Raw genomic sequence first — 17,703 nt, 5'->3', positions numbered from 1 at the left:
TCTCTTTCCTTAATATTAAGTGATTAGTTTGAAATATCTTGCAGGTGCAGCTTGCAATACTGCTTTCTGTATTAGCTAGTTTCTACCTTTCCAGTGCTATATAAGCAGTGAGTTAATTTTAAACATCAATCTCTTCTACCATCATTCACTTGAAATTTTTTTGCAGGGCTAATATCCCCGTGTAATGAGCCCTCTTTTAGATACTGAGTTTCTGTAATTAACATACAAGCTCGTAATGCTAGATTTGTGTTCTTAACTGTTGAATCTGTAACATTAGTGAATACTTTCTCATGAAAAAGGAAAATAAATCCTTAAGAAATCACCAAGGCAGGGCCTTCCTGCTTCCTCCTTCCTGAAGCATACATAAGCACAGCATTTCCAAGAGCATTTCAGACAACCTAGAGAGCAGCTGGCAATGTGGGCATGTGGGTTTTGATGCACCAGGCCCAGACACAGGGGGATCAGCCCTGCAGAATCCCTGCTTCTGCACACCGAGTGCTCAGTTGTGCCAGCCACTTGGGCAAGCAGTCTGTCTGTGTCTCCAGAACTGCACCATCCTCTAGGATATATGGTTTACAGGACGTGCAGGCTGGTGGAGATACCAAGTCTGTCTTCAGAGATGAGTGCAGGGAGCATCAGTTGGCTCCAGGAGTCGAGCACCCCAAGCATGTGGCACCTGGCTGCATCTAAAGAACTCATTCCTGCAGTGCTAGGGAAGAGATGGTGTTCTCTGATCCTTCATGGTATCTCTGTGGCCTTTCTTGATGTAATTTATCCTTCTGTAAGGTAGGGTTATAAGTTGCTTGAAGAATTGGGGTGACACTGTTTTGCTTCACTTACGTCATTTGTCTTCCACTTGTAAACTTGAAATGTTTGAAGATTCTTCTCTGATGAAGTTACTTGGCACCTACAAGTCTAATAGCCCGAGAAATAAAAACTGCACAGTCCCAGCTTGGACCATAATAGTTTTGCTTTTCATTTTAAGAAGTGAACAAGACTCCAGGGTTGATGGATCTTTATTGAGAGCATCCCTATTAATAATGCTTAATATGAGAGAAGTATCATCTTGGAAGTCTGCCATCATTGTTTTAGAGGTGGCACGCTGACAAGAAAGGTTAAAGGATTCTGCAGTGGTCAAAAGATTTAGTGTTTTCCCCAACTTCTGGCATTTAGACCTGTCAATAGACAGACTTTTCCACAGTCCATTTCAAATTCCCTTCAGATTTTCTGTCTTTTTAATTCAATTGATAAAAGTGGATTTAGTAACAAAGGCAACTGTTGGAATAAACAGTTCTGAAGTATACTGTATAGTCAATAGTGGCATAATCTTTATCCACATTTTCATTAGTGTTTATGATATGTAGAAGCAAGCTGTTTCATAACAGGGGCAGATAGGAAAAGACTGTAATACCTTCTGGATCAGTCCAATTGTTCATTCTGTAGTAACTGTCCTGATGAGTTGAATGGTGGAACACTTGAAAGATTTGACCTACTTTGTTGGTGGTGGCATTTTGTACTTTGGAGACAGTTCAGGGATCTTTAGGTTAGAGGTCTTTATTTTAAGTATAAATAATTCTGAAGATGGGTCTTCTGGAAACTTGCATAACTGCTTATCTAAATAAACTGAGTTACCCAAATATTTTCCTTAAAGATGCTTTCATTTCTGAAAGTGCAAGCTGTGTCCTCACTGATACACAGGACACTCAGTAGGTGTCCAAGTGCTCTTTCTGAAGCAAAGTAGCAAAGTGTTCAGACTATAGTAAAATTTAATAGACCAATCCAGGTTATGCTCATTCTAAGTATGTATTAATTCCTGGAAATGCCATTTATGGATATAGAGTACCTGGTGCTGTTTACCACAGATGAGACTGCTTGTCTTCGTTTTTCTTTTTCAAATCTTGAGACATCACATTCTCACTATTATCACCTGAAATACTGCAAAATTTCTTTTAGTGCTAAAAGCCTGGACTTGGCTTGATACTGTGAGGGATGTGTTCACGCTGGTTTATTTATGGGGCTTTACTGTAATAAAAGTGTTACTTGGTTTCATGCAACAATGTAAATTACAACCAAGATCCCCTTAAATCCTCTGCTTCTCAACCATGGGAAGGAAGAGAAAGCATCATTCATTCATGTAAGAAATCAGTTCTTTCAGACTGAGCACACACAATGTGTTTCAAAGTAAAAAGCTTTTAAAATAAACTTCGGAGGGGAATTACTGTTGTTAATTCAAAAGCTTTCAATTAAAATTCTTATGAATTAGCTATGGAGGAAGGAGTTATTACTTTGTAATTATGGAGCAAGGTGTTACTACTGAAGTTGTGTGTTTTGCAGGAAACTGCAAACTGCATAGTTTGCTCTACATTTCTTTTCACAGCACAGTACAGAACGTGCATGACTGGTTGGTTGGTGCAGAGCTGAAGACGAACATCCCTGCTAAGGGATAAATGCAGTGTCTTGCTCTGCATCCTGTCTCTTATACACTTAAAAAAAATTAAAAAACAACCTTAAAAAATAAATCTAGCATTTAAAAACATACGTAAATTCTATTATTGAAAAACTAACCAACCAAAAATAACATATAAACCCCCCAAAAAAGCAACAAGAAGAAAAAGAACCAGACAGAGCAAAATAAAACAAAAAAGGTCCTGAAAACCAAACCAAACCAAGTTGGGCCATTATTTAAATTAAATTTAGATTATGAGCTTGTTATTGGCTTGGGAGATACCTGGGTTCTTCCCTACCTTAAGATACTTCGGCAACGTTTGTGCTGTGCATTATATTATTTTGGTGCTCACAGAAGGGAAGCCTAACTTAACTCGAGCTAATGTGTAAGAGAAATGAGAAGTACTTAAATGGCAGGAAGCCCTGGACTTCAAATTTGTGTGCCTCCCACTCATCACCTTGGTTTTTTTGTTTTATTTTGCAGTCCACTCCTTTACACCTAGCAGCAGGCTACAACCGGGTTCGAATAGTCCAGCTCCTGCTTCAGCATGGTGCAGATGTTCATGCAAAGGATAAAGGGTATGTAAAATGAGTTAACTGATTATTTCTTTGCAGTAGTGGGTTTGTATTAATCAAGAGGAGAAATAATTTCTCTGTTTTATCTTGCAGCAGAATCTCAATTAGTTGGCTGAGAATGTGACGTGCTGCTAAAATCTAAGTGTGGTTTATCATAAATAAGCTTTCATTAAAGCCACACTAATAGATGAGCTGTGTTTGCACTTAAAGTTTCTGTTACACCTTTAATTTTTCTCCTGGTCTTATTCTTTGCTGCACAGACTATAATGTTAAATCATCATTAATTTCTATCATTATTTTAGAGAACGCCAGGGGGAAGAAGGTATGTGGGCTTATTAAAAAAACAAATGTGCATCAAAAAATTTCTCAATAGGCTCCATTATCTTGTTGCATATATATAGATGTAATTCCAGTATCAATAATATGTGCTCACAGCTAGTGGTCTTTGGAGACGTATCTGGATTGATACCGCCAGCAAAAATAAGACACCAATAAAAAGTGCATAGCAGTCAGAAATCTGGAATGGGACATGCTGTAAATTGTTCTCAGCAATATGTTGATGAACTCTAAAGTGATAATTCTCATGGTGCTGTGATAGGAAAACTTGGTCCTAACACTGTAAAAATCAGGCCCCAGGTTAAAGGCTTGCATTTTGTGTTCAGAGGCCATAGAGGTAAGGCAGTAAGGAGTCTCTGTCTCCATCAGCAAACTGGAGCCTCTTCCTATATCTTCATTTTCTGCTGAGTCCAGCCTAGCATTAAAAGAGATTTTAAGTTAAAATCTTAGCTTTTTTCATTTTTTTTTCATCCGCAAACAAGTCCCAAGCATACTTAAACTCTCAAAGATTAACTAATTGTAGCAATTTTGTCTGTATACTCACTTTTAATGGCTTTGTTTTGATGAGAATTGCGAAATGCATGATTATGTGTTGTGTAAATTGAAAACAAAGCCAGAGTAAAGCTTCATGTGATGATGATTCAGGTAGATCAAACATTGCTAATGAAGTTGTAGGCATTCCACACCTTTCTGAAATTTCAGCACTACAGCATACATTCATTGTATTAACATAAAAACAATTGAAGCCTCCTTAGAAATTGTCTGACAGCCCAGTAAGCTCCTTCTGGTTCTTTGGCTGCATCACACATTTACAGTCAGTGTGGTGTTTTATTGTTCCTTGCTGTTTCATACTTATACATAATTTATAAGTTAATAGGCTATAAATAAAGGCCATTTGCTATTTATGGAGCTAAATAAGGGTACATTGATTTTATATGCCTGTTAGATTCTCTTCAATGGGGTCACTTTGGAGAGTCTGGAGAAACTGACACATCTTTACCCTCAGCAAGACAAGAGGGCACGGTCTCAAGTTGTGCCAGGGGAGGTTTAGGTTGGACATTAGAAAGAATTTCTTTACTGAGAGGGTGATCAGACATTGGAATGGGCTGCCCAGGGAAGTAGTGGATTCTCCATCCCTGGAGATATTTAAAAAGAGCCTGGATGTGGCACTCAGTGCCATGGTCTGGGAACTGTAGTGGGAGTGGATCAAGGGTTGGACTTGATGATCTCTGAGGTCCCTTCCAACCCAGCCAATTCTATGACTCTATGATCTTTAAAATGGTCCTCAGTTCTTGTTAAACTACAGAGAAAGAAGCAGCTCTTCTTCCCACTGGTCCTTTCTTTTCCTTACTGCTGTTATGCACAAAGTCACAGTGTGCTGGACAAGACCAGGGCAAGGTGTGCTGCAGAGCTGGCCAGGTGGATTGCTGCAGTGACTGCCTGCCAATGAGACCTTGAAGGTCTCAGTCCTGTTAGATGGCCATCGTTTTGGAAGGCAGGTTTTCTGAGTGGTCTGTGGGCTGGATGCTCACTCTCTGTCTTGCACATACACCCATAAGTTGTAATTAAGAGAAGTAATGATGGAAAAAAACAGTTTGAAATTTTTCCCTCCCCTGTGACAAGTGCAGTGCTGCTTCTCAGAGCATCTACCCTGTTATCTGGTACTTGCTGTTCCAGTGCTCTTGGAGTACACTTTGCAGTTCCCTGTATTTTTTGTAAACTGTTAAGGATTAGTTATTATTTTCAGTAAGTTCTGCTTCCTGATTTATGGAGTTATAAGTAGCCAGTCTTGCTTGGCTTGAATTATGCTCATTTTGTCCTCTAGAATAATTGTCCCCTTGGCATCTCCCTTTCAGTGCAAGACTTTTATTACATCTTGTGCTTATGACTGTTATTTACTTTGCTAGTGTCGTTTTCAAGTATAACCTCCAGTAATATAGCTGTACAAAAATTGCAGGGACTGTATAAGAGAAGTATCTTGCACTGTTAAATAGGTTGTCCTGTAAAAAATGGAGTAAAATCAAGTCATTCCACCATCTGGAGCAGCAGTTTCAGTCTTCTTTCTATGGATATTTGTACACATTCATAAAATATGTGGGAAATATATTATTATTTTCTGGGGTGTTTTGCCTTTCACATAGCATTTTAAATAAGCAGTTCATATTTAGTCAGAAACACTGATTTTTCTTGAGCAAATTGCATGTGAAATAGGACTTTTCCTTCCTCTTAATAGCTTTGAGAAATATCATTTCAAAGCCAATTAATGCTAATCTCAGTGGTAGGTTGAACATCTGTGTCCTGTAAAGAAAAAAAAAGTAATTATTACTGATCTTAAATAACATGTTCTTTGGAAGGATAGATATTTACATTAGTTTGTGAATCTTAAATTTTAAGTAATTGAATATTGAAATATTTTAGATTTAACTTGATTTATGTTCATCATCAGTAGAGTGAAAATTGTTCCTCCTTTAAAAATGCTGCTTAATTAAGTTTGTCATTTGCCTTCTTCCATACAGTGGTCTCGTGCCTCTTCATAATGCATGTTCATATGGACACTATGAGGTTACAGAGTTGCTGCTTAAGGTAAGGAGGATGGAAAGAAATTACTGTAGACTTAAATGTATTACGTGAGATAAGTGTTCATACCAGAGCCCAAGAGAAAGGTTTTGTTGCTGTTGTTTTTTGTACTAGCAGGTTTCAAACAGCTTCTGTGCCATCTCATGCAACCTTAGGTATTCCTAAATTTTTTCTATGACAAATCTTTTCTGTTGAAAAAATTAGCTCATGTAGATACCATTTTTTTTTTTTTTTTAAGATTCAGCAGTGAGTTTGTACGTAAGGGTATTTTTTAATTAATGTATCTGTGTCCATATAGGAGAGAACGGAACCAGTTCTTGTAAGACAATGAACATTTTTAAGCTTTCAGTTGTTGAAGATGATTTCTTACTAACATAAGACTTTCTTTGCTGTGCTAGCATGGTGCCTGTGTGAATGCCATGGACCTCTGGCAGTTCACCCCCTTGCACGAGGCTGCTTCGAAGAACCGCGTGGAGGTTTGCTCGCTCCTGCTCAGCCACGGCGCCGACCCCACCTTAGTCAACTGCCATGGCAAGAGTGCTGTCGATATGGCTCCCACGCCTGAGCTGAGGGAGAGACTGACCTGTAAGTGTTTTCAGGTTGGAAAGAGTTCTCAGGGGTTGTACAGGGTCCTTTCAAGCCAGTTTTCCTCATACTTCTCAAGCAGTGCAAAGCAACAGTAACTGCAGCTGCGCCTCTCGCTTCGATGTGTGCAGATTCCACCCATCATGGTATTGTCTGGTTTTCTTAGGTTTAAAGTGTTTAAGGCACTGCTGAATAAGTGACCATGGGTTTTTTAATGCTAAAAAGTCCAGTTAAGTCCCATGGGAGTCTCCATATCAAGGCTCTGTATCACACTGAAAGAGTAACTTTGAGGAGGTAAGTAGCTTTGGTGTGCTAACTTGGAAATTCCAGCACCTTCTTCTGTGGCCTTTGCAATTCTTATGCATAAAAATACTATTTATGAAATAAATTTATGAAAATAAAATGTTTCAGTTCTAATGTGAACTTTTCTGCCTTTGTTTGCCCTCTTTTGGGGATTTGTTATATTAAGATTTATTTGTACTTCTGCTTTGAGTAATGCTTTGTTTACTAAGAAATTTGAATTCTATTTGAAATTAAGAGTTAGAAGTTGTTATATGTAATTTTGTTTGCAAATCCGCTAATGCACCAGATGTTAAAACAAGGGTGGGGAGATGAAAGCCTCTCTTGGCATTTCAGTCTTGCTCATAAAAGAAAAATACTGATATTTTTACTGAGATTGTTGAGCTTTTTTATGTTTTTCAGGTTCACATGTTATTCTTGCTAACTGCCTTTCCTTTGTATATTTTAAGAGAAAATCTTTTAGTCCTTTTTTAGAATTCAAAATATTTTAAAACTAAAATTAACTCGTTGCTGAACTGAACATGTGACAGTAAAAATATTTCTCCATACTTGGTAAGGTACAACTGCTATCAAAACTTGTTTTATCTTTGTAGCAGACTGCCTTCAAATGCTTAGCCAGTTAGCTGTCCTGATGAAGAGTCTAATACTTTAAATTTATATATCTCTCTATATAATATGTCTATATATATATATAAAATTATACTGCTATTAAAAATATCCAGGCTTTACCTGGAATTCTTTGTAGTTGTAAATACAATAAGGCTTTTGTAAAGGAACTGTAAAGATTTTTTTCTGATGAGTGTGTAAGAGCATTATGCTCACTGTAACACACACATAGGCAATTCAGTAGTCACATGTGCATTTAATATCAGGTGGGTGGAGGGTAAGAAAAATTATTAAGGATTTAACTCAAGAAATCACTTCCTTATTCTTTGAAATATCCCTGTGTTTTCAGTGAACCATGTTTCATGATCTGTGTCCAGGGTCAGCTACTACATGATGATGTACAGAAATACTGTTTCCTCTTAATTGAGTATTGCTGCCTTTCTCCATTAACCTTTATAAATGTGATCTGGTACTGAATATTAAATGCATCTTTTCCCTCTAACAGATGAATTCAAAGGACACTCTTTACTGCAAGCAGCCAGAGAGGCAGACCTGGCCAAAGTGAAAAAGACACTTGCTTTGGAAATCATTAATTTCAAGCAGCCACAATCACATGAAACTGCACTGGTGAGATTATACAGTCAGTCCATTTATTTTATGATAAATGGGGTGGTAAATGATGAGTTTTATTTCTGTGCTATGAAAATATATTTATCATCTTAGATTGAGGATTTGCCATCACACACTTTACGTGTAAAAATTAAATCACCATTAAACAAAATACATTATATCATTTTGTATCACTCTTTTTCTTCTTCCTTGTAGGTTACAGAAGCCCTCTAACCACTGCTCAGCTGTTTGTTTTTCACTTCTCATCTTCTTTTTTCCCATCACCCTCTTCTTTTTTTTGGTCAATTGCTATTTTTTTTCTGGAGTTACATTCTATTCAGTTTCTCAGTGTTTCCTTAATGTTTTAGGAGGGCAAGCTTGAATTTCAAATTTTCTTCATGGACTATGTAAAATTGTTGTGAAAATAGGTGCTAGGTGTGAATCACAGGGTCATATAGGCTTGGGATAGTGCTGGTGCTATTGATTAGCTATGGAAACAGGGGTCTGTGAGACTTCCCTGGCAGTATCCTGCTCTTACTTTGTTGTTTGAAGATGTTGAAGTAATTATTAAAACCACTATAGTTATGATACTTTATTCCAATGCAACATTTTCTTCACAGTGGTAGGTCTCAGCTGCAGGCCTGCAACTGCATAATTGGGGTTATAAACATTGTGATTGTCATCAGAACATTGTGTGTTGAGTAACAAGCATCCATATGCTGTGTTCTCTCCATGGAGGATGTGGCGTCCTAGCCTGAACTTAGAAGCAAGACAGAAGAAATACTTAAAGGCTGAACTCAAAGTAGAAAATTCAGGATAATGTCCTTTTCTTCTTTTTTTGGAAGGGACAAATAGCTTTAAAATGGCCATTGGCCACTAGTTTGTATTTTCTTCAGTCTGTTTTATATTTCAGCAGAAATATAATGGGTTCTGTTTGTGAATTTTGTAGCCTGATGTTCAGCACAGTAATTAAGAAACAAAGTCATGGGTCTTAAAGCACTTTATCATCTGCCTAGTTAAACTAGAATTTATATTTATTTTTTCTGCAGCACTGTGCAGTCGCCGCCGTGCATCCCAAACGGAAGCAAGTTACAGAACTATTGCTCAGGAAAGGAGCAAATGTTAATGAGAAAAACAAAGAGTAGGTTTCTGAATTTTTTTACTTTTCCAAAGGACTCGCATACTAGGAATATAAAACTAATATCTTTCCTATTTTTTTCCCTAGTTTCATGACGCCTTTGCATGTTGCAGCTGAAAAAGCTCATAATGATGTCATGGAAGTTCTGCATAAGCATGGAGCAAAGGTAAATATACTTAAATATATTTTATTTAAGGCAAAAGGCAAGAAGAAGAGTTATATTGGTTAAATACAGGTAAGCTTTTATCATAGATGTTGCTTTTTCTTCTGTATGCTTTGTGCTTCTCATGTTAACCTTGAAGTGTGTTTATCTTAAAGAAGTGCAGAAAGTTCAGGAATCCCCTTTGCAGCTTAGGTCTTCTCTCCAAGTAACTGAATACAGGCTTTAGGAGTCTACCTTAGTTTTAATGAATCCTGCATTTCATTTGTCATAAATGTGATCATCTGGGTGCCTCTTCTTGCTCTGTCTTGTTGGCTAGAAAACATCCAATGTCTAAGTTGCTGACACTGAGTTTAATAGTCTAATGCTGGGCATTCCTTAGCCCTTCCTTGCTTCTTAGTCTCTTGGTCAGATTGTTTTGCCATGCCCTTTAGCCACTGATAGGTGCTGACCAAAGTATTTCATGAAGCTTGCTTAGAAACACAGCAAGTTATTATTTAAAGGCGGAGGAAAATGTAATTTTAGGTAGGATGTCTTTTAGGCATCTTTCAGAAGTGTTTTAGAACGATTTTTGTTGAGATTTAGCAGCAAATTTGACATTCATGGTGATGTTATACTTAGCTACCTAATTTTCTCAAATTCTTCTCAATGGGTACTTTCTTTGCATTGTTTAAAACATAAATGATCTTTTGCTTTTGCTTTTAAGGGGACTCACATTACTCATTGAGCCTTCATCTTCATTCAAGTAGCTAGAAATCAATAAATATACACGTAATAACAACCTAGTGTGTCACTCGTGATGTCCTAGGAAGTGTGAGCAATGAAATTGTGTGCATATTTAATATTAAGTCTTTTTATTTTGAAAGAATGAATTGTAATTTATTAATTATATGAGAGCTCACTGACAGATTTGAGGAGCTGATTTGCTTCCACAGCACTTTAATGGCATCATAAAATAGCTTAAAAATACCATGACAGAGTTTATTGCATTTGAGAATCCTGGTGCTGTGGTGACATACCAAGATTTTCCTGCAGAGCAATGGAGGGCCAGAGGTCTAAGTTATAGTCATTAAAACCATTAATTATATGTTTCCCAGATTCACTCTTAGTAGCTTATCTATGCACTGAAAGTGAAAAAAAAAAACAAAACAGTTTTCCTACAGCAATAGATGCCTCATGGCTTTATGGGATCTCATTTTGCACAAGCATTCACCACTGATGGCACCTGGGTAGGCAGTGAACTTAATGGAATTTCGAGCTTACTGATACCCAAGTACTACCTGCTTTGAAATGCAAGGAGTTTCTGTGTGCTGAGGGTTTCTGGAAGGCCTGTAGGTGTTTAAATTAGTGCTCCCTTGTAAATCTAGCTCTGTGAAGCTAGGTTAGCAGCAAGCTCAGAGGTGTCGTCCTTGCTGGAATGGTCCAATGGTGTTGTTTGCATCAGTAGCACATCCTGATGATAGTTTGTAATTCTTTGTATCCTGTAGCAGCTGTTTCTAAATCAGGGCCCATGAGTTACTTGTGGAGTGGGTGCCAGTGGTGAGTGGCCCACAGTTATCTACAGAGCCGTGATGAGTGGTGTGCTGCTTTTTTCCTTTGGCAGTATGCAGACAGAGATACATGATGGTCCTTATAAATCATTCCTCATTCATAGTGCTTGCTGTGTTACTCTGAGGACAGCCATTCACATTTATGATCTAGGAAAGCACTTAAATTGAAGTTAAGAATATAATCCCATACTGCAGTGGATCAGATCCCTCCTTATCAGTGTCCAGAGTTCTTTAGCTGTAAAACAGTACATACTGCAATCATGGTTTTTCATCAGAGATGGGTCATCAAGGCTCATGATGCACTTTGAAGTTCCTAGTTGGGTTATGCTCTAGAGTATTAATTAGTTAACCAGGCATAATTAATCACTCTGAAATGTTTGTCTTGTTTGTATGTTATCACTTGACCTCTTACTTATGCTTTGACTGTAAGCATTCAGTTCATCAGATGCTGGCATTTGTTTCTGGTTGTTGGGACATGGCAGCTTTAATCCCTGAAGCATAATAGAGATTTTTTTTTTCCCCCATTTGTTGTGTTTTTCTTCCTGCTTACCCTTTTTGTGTCTTGAATTTTAGTTAATTCATAAAATGTAGCCAGATATACTGAGCTCTTTGATCTTGTCACTTTTTTTAACAAGAGAGGGTTCTCAAGCTGGTGAAATTAGTCCCCTTGCAATAGCATCCTCACAGTGAATATCCATTTGTTCTTTCAACAGCATTCTCCTGCAATTTAAATCCTCTTTTCCATTTTGATGCTTCCTTTACTGAGGTATTTGCAGTGAACATGATGATTCTTAGCCTGTTTTGGTTGACTAAAAGGCTCAAATACTTAGTGTTCCCTCATAAGGGAACATTGCCATTTCATAATCATCCTTATAACCCTTCTCATAAATTTTCCAGAGGAAATTTTGGAGCTTGGCCAATGAGAATAGAATTAATTCCTTTGCTGCCTTATATGATGGAACTTCCATATCTATAATGTAAATTCTGGACTAAAGCATTATACTGGCATTGTGTTTGCCTTTTTAATAGACATGACAAAGTAGTACCCAGACCCTACCTGTAGTCTTGTAGTACAGAACATTTCTTACAGATTTTTCATATTCATGCCCCTCAGGATCCTCCTGCACCAAGATCATGAATGAAAATATTAAAACAAAATTATCCCACAACTGGTCTCTGAACAGCCTTCCCCCTTTTAATGTTTAAATATGTGATCCTGTATCAAATGCTTACTGAAGTGTGAATATATTTTCTTTACTTTGCAATTATTTCCATCAAAGTAAAGGTACTCTATAAGTCAGCCTTAAGCTACCTTCTGGAAACCTCTACTGATTATAGAAAGTTACAGTTTGAAAAAGTAACTGGGGCTTCAAAGAGAGTGGAACTTTATTCTTCTGAAATACAGTACCAAAAGGCAGGCAGCTGATCCACAAAAAAAAAATCCAGTCATCTATTTAGGAAACAGTTATGTTAAGTTTTGTACATGGAAAACCATTTATGATATTGGGTTTTTCTAGCAATAGAGAAGAAACTCCACTGTTTTCTTGAGGGGCACCTGTGATCTGAGTCAGAGGGCAAAAGTGAGATAACCTGTAATATGTATGTTTGGGAAATACACTGAAGACACTGAAATACACTGCTTTAGGGAATTTGCTTGATACAAATAAGAGATGGTTAATGGTCTTGGAACTGGATTTATTGAGGCTTATTCTTATCACTGTGTAAGTTTGCTGTTTGAAGTATGTGTCACTATAATAAAAAGTGAAGGACTACTCAAATAACATGTACTTGACTTAGACTCGTTTTACAGAAATATTTCTAAGAACAGTAGTATTGCCCACAAATTGCTTGTTATGGTTTGTCTTGATGGCTCTTACTGAGGACATGGACCTGATATGTAATGTGAACTGTAAAGAAGTCTCTGGTGCACATCACTTGCACGTCACCATGGTATGTCCAAGCATTGCCCATTCCATGGCCAGTGAAGATATTTCCATTAGCTTGTTACTTGGGTTTGCAGAAGGTGATTGTCAACTGTACATCTAAAGCACACATGAGGAGCTTTGGGGTTTCTTACTGTTTTCAAGAACATTGATCATAAATGTCTAGTTTTGAATGCCCAATTTTTACTTGTTTGCCTGAACTGCAGTGTGAAACAGCATTTCACACCACTGCTTATTTGGTGTTGGATATCCTCAAAGTACCTTGTGAAAAATAGAAACAGATGCTCTTTAAAGAATCCTCAAAATAAATTATTGTTTTATTAGACCCATGTGTAAACCTTTAATTGTCACAATTCAATCTTTTGAGATGGTTGAAATTTGCTGTTTAAAAAGAAAATAATATGAAGATGGTGAGCTAATAAAAGAGTGGCTTGCCTCCTGTTTTGTTGTCTTGCTGGATAGCTGGGTACCTTATAACTATCTCCTCATCTGAATTTACAGATATGTGGATAACTTAATACGTTCAGAAAGACATTAGGCTTTTTAGTGTGGAAGAGAAAGACTAAAGTCTTTTCTCACTGCAGAAACTGCAGTGAGAAAATTGCAGTGCTTGGAAGCTGTTGCATTTTGTGCTGCTGTAGTGGCAAGTAGTAGGGTATTGAGGACATTGATAGCAACATAAAGTTGATGTGCTTGTGATGACTTGCAAAAATAGTTTCCTGAACAGATCCCAGCTTCTGGGCTGCCACAAGTGCCTGCCTGCCAAGGGAATATTGCTGGAGCTGTGTGTGCTGCTCTGAGCCAGCAGCAGTGCAGGGAGGAAAAATCTCTCCAGTGTCTGACACGCGACCATTTTGATTTCTCTATTGCATAAATCCCAAATAGAGAAGGGGAAATGAAAGGGCTAAAAGGAAAGAACAGAAAAAAATCTGAAGTGAGAAATACTGTACAGGATGGTATCTCTTAATGAAAATCCTTACTCAAATTTGCTTTGCATTTGATAACTGCATTCTGCTTTTATGTTGTGGTTTAAGCAGCGGAGTGGCTGTTTTCATACTAAAAGGGGAAGGATCCAGAGCCAGTGTGCTGTGGAATAAAAGCTGTCAAATCTGTATTTCTAACTCTGCAGAAAACTCATCTGTAAAGTAATTCAGAGCAATTTCAGACTGCTTATAGAGGGTACCAGTTGAATATTTCCCATTTTTTTTTTTTATTACTGCAGCCAGAACAGTGTGCCTTCTCAGCACAGAAATAAGACTGTACATCTTAGATATTTTATACTTTGTCAAATTGAGTTCAAATGTCAGCTTTGAATTTTAAATTATATACTACTGGGCAGGCTTATGTCTTACCAGTTTGGGTTTTTATGAGAGTTGGTCTCAGTTTGTATGTTGATTTGTGATGCTCAGATTGATTTTTATTTGCAAATAAATCCTGTTGTCTTCAGCCTTGGTGCAGTACATTCTTGGATTGGTTTTAGATAAGTGCTGCGTGTGTGGCGAGAGCAGGTCTGCCTCAAAGTGAACATATTTCCCATGGAATTACCCTGCAAAACCTAATTTTGCTAGTGAGGAAAAGAACAGCTTCATCTGGTGTGTGTGTGTGCCTGTCAGCCACACCCCTCTTTGTCCCAGAAGTATGCAGGCTTTTCTTCAAGTGGCTGCCTTTCTTCTGGTACAGGAATTGATGGCTGGCAAAGATAATTATTTGGAGGTGAAAGGAGACCTGCACAGGACATGTGAGATATTGGATCTGATGACTCTGCCAGTGTTCTTTTCAAATGAATATTAACATTTTTTCCAGCTACACAATATCGAGTTGTGCAGTGTGAATACCTTGCTACTGTTCCTCAACAATTTGTTCAGTACAGGAATGTTTAATGCAGGAATTCAGTGTTACTGATGATGTTCATTATGTTCCTTGGATGAATGGAGTGTTATCAGCTATGTCCAGAATCCTCAAGTGTCATTTTATTCTGCCTTTACCATCACTAAACCTGTACAGCCCCAGACATCTGCTTTTCTCTGTGCCCTTATCAGTGGTGAAAGGTATCTGGTGTCCTGAAACAGATAAGGATCATCAACTGAACAAAATGATGGATTTGGGACATTCAGCATCTAATTAATATGTATGATAGCAGTAAGTTTTTATTTAAAACAAAACTTTTAAGGAAATCCCATTAGAATGGCATCAGCTGAGCACAATTTGAAGAAAGCAGAGTTGTTCTTGCTACATCTTCCTGAAAGAGAGGTTTGTCATGTGAGAAATTCCTGTAGAATTGTTCAGAAGAATTTCAGGCAGCATCAAATCTATCTCAGGTTCAGTTATGTGGTAGTTCTTTGTTCTTTCCAGTGGCTTGATATTTTCTAATTGCAGGATTTGGGGCTTTTGGGTTTTTTGTTTGGTTGGTCGTTTTTGTTTTTTTTTAACCTTTCTGGCAGGAGATAATTTTCTACATAATTACCCCTCTTAGTAAATTTCATTTAGTTACAAAATATTTATCTTCCCTAAAATGTTTTCTCACTAGTTACACAGAGAAGTAGTAGGATTTGCAGGCTGCATTTTAGGTGAGAAATAACCAGCAAAACCTTTGTTCACTGCCACCACAAAGATTTTGAGAATGTAAAGAGGAGGTAACAGAGTCTCTTTGGTATGCAGCTCACAGCCTGCAATCTGTAGGCTTGGAAACAGGTAACAGGGTGTTAGTTGCTTGCAGAGAATATAGAGTAGTTCTGTATTTCATAAAGTGATAAAAAAACTGTTGAACATTTGCATTTAGTTTTGTCATGGATTGTTGCTAGGTACAGTGTATCTTGAAAGGTTATTTTCATAAGGGTTTTTGGTGGGTTTTTCTCCCTGCTTTTTAAAGCTCGTCTGTTCTCTTCCTTTCCCTGATAGTGAACCTATGGAGATGCTTTCAGTAATTTAGATACTCAGTTCTGTTTTGACTGACAAACAACTTTCCCACAGATTGTACTCTGTGAAAGTAATTCTCTATTTCACTTGTTTACAAAGTCTTTTATTGGGTAGAATTATACCAAGTTATACTTAATATTTCTGTAAAAAATACAAAATGTGAGAAAGACAATGGTCTTTCTGCATCTTTTTTTTCCCCCTCACTCATTCATAGATTCATAATTGCTGACGTTTTGCTTTAATTCTCAGGGATGAATAATTTTAATTGCCCTTCTGAGGGTGACAGATGGTCATTTCCTTGAAGCTGGAAGATTTTGTTATTGTTTTGTTCATTATTTGCCTCTTTCTCATCTTCCGTGAGAGTTTTGCTTTTCTTACACAAGGCTGATTTTCATTGAATATGTCAAAAGCTTGGGTTTGGGGGTCCTGCATCGTCTGCTAGCCATGCAAACAAATAACCTGCATTATTATTTAATAATGCAATAACCTGCATTATTAAAAGACAGGAAAGCATCTACAGCAGATTATCTTTACACTGCAGTGTTCATCTCTTTTGTCATTTGTTTCTGCCTTGTTGCAATGCAGAGGGATTGATAGATAAATTTGTATGCCGGAAAATTCCTGTTAATGCTTTTTCTTAAGGGCAGAGAAAGGTGCAGGCTTCTAATTATAACAATGTTTTTTTATTGCTGCTGATTTTTCAGATGAATGCACTGGACACACTTGGTCAAACAGCACTGCACAGGGCTGCATTAGCAGGTCACTTGCAAACCTGCCGGCTCCTGCTGAACTACGGCTCTGATCCCTCCATCATCTCTTTGCAAGGCTTCACAGCAGCACAGATGGGAAATGAAGCAGTGCAACAGATTCTAAGTGGTGCGTAAAAATAAAGGATTGTCTACTTGAACTTCAGCTTCTCCCTTTTCTTTGTATGTAGCTGTGGGGCTCATTTCTTTTTCAATGAGACTTCGAGAAGTTTTTTCATCCCCCCCTCCTGCATCGTGCACGCACGTCTGCAGCATGTGCTGCACCAGGCTTCTTAGGCAAAAAAACCACAACAAAACCAAAAAGCCCTGCTCAGTTTGGTGCTTGTGTGCAAATCAGGAAGCAAATAAGCATCTTAGCACTTGTTGCTGCACAGGGGGTTGAGGGAAGGGCAGATGGGTGGGGAGTTTTGGGGTATGTTGGTAACAGGTTCCAAGGTAACTAGAATGCTGCTGAACATGTGAGAAACCTTTTTCTTTTAATTTGCTATCCTGGTAGGTACTCCATGCTTTAGCAGTTACAGACAGAGTGTAACTGGCAGAAAATTACTGATTGTTGCTAAACCATTTGAACTTTTGTTTCAAATCTCTTGCTTGTCCAGCAGAGAGAGATTTTCTTGTGAAAGTACTCTGGATACTGCTTAGCTGGCATAGCATTTGTATCTTGTGTTAAAAAGGTAAATAAATGTTTGAAGAGAGTGCCACTATATTTCATCAAAGTGCTTGACAGTTTGCATCCTCTTACGTCAGTTTGAATTTTTGCAAACAGGAAAAAGAATAATTGCATCAGTAGCTGCCACAGAGCAAGTAACTTACATTACATTGGGGTATGCATGTAGTCAAAGAAAAGGAGATACCAGACAGATGAGAAGAACAATGCTAGCTAGGAAATTAATTTGTTTCCTTCCATGTTCTCAACAATGTTGCCTTAAAACAGGCAAAATAAGAGGCATTTTTACAACAGTGCAAGGAGGGACTGTTTTGTCTACCCACTCCTGAGACAGAGCTGGTTACACAGGTAGCATTACCTATTGAAAGAATCCACGTGATTGTATTTTTGTGTTTTGAGAGAAGAATATTAGCTATGAATCAGAAGGAAGTCAGTATCTCTCCTGCTGCTTAAGAGAATAGGAATTTAATTTCCAAAAAGCAGTAAGATTACAAGTATGCTGGAAACACTAATTTGGTTTTTCCTTAA

General features: G+C 37.7%; 1 protein-coding gene across 1 annotated transcript in view; it reads left to right on the top strand.

Annotated features, from left to right (window-relative positions):
* TNKS (tankyrase) overlaps positions 1–17,703 on the top strand; it is a 133,785-nt gene that overhangs the window by 88,626 nt on the left and 27,456 nt on the right. The window contains exons 6-12 of the mRNA XM_071742902.1: positions 2,930–3,024; positions 5,874–5,940; positions 6,333–6,519; positions 7,931–8,052; positions 9,084–9,175; positions 9,260–9,338; positions 16,446–16,617. Of these exons, the coding sequence (XP_071599003.1) occupies positions 2,930–3,024; positions 5,874–5,940; positions 6,333–6,519; positions 7,931–8,052; positions 9,084–9,175; positions 9,260–9,338; positions 16,446–16,617 (814 nt within the window). The remainder of the gene's footprint in view (positions 1–2,929; positions 3,025–5,873; positions 5,941–6,332; positions 6,520–7,930; positions 8,053–9,083; positions 9,176–9,259; positions 9,339–16,445; positions 16,618–17,703) is intronic.

This window comes from Heliangelus exortis, chromosome 4 (genome assembly GCF_036169615.1).
Source record: "Heliangelus exortis chromosome 4, bHelExo1.hap1, whole genome shotgun sequence".
Taxonomy (NCBI): domain Eukaryota; kingdom Metazoa; phylum Chordata; class Aves; order Apodiformes; family Trochilidae; genus Heliangelus; species Heliangelus exortis.
Note: the sequence above shows the minus strand (reverse complement) of the source record. Positions and strands in the feature narration are given on the sequence as shown.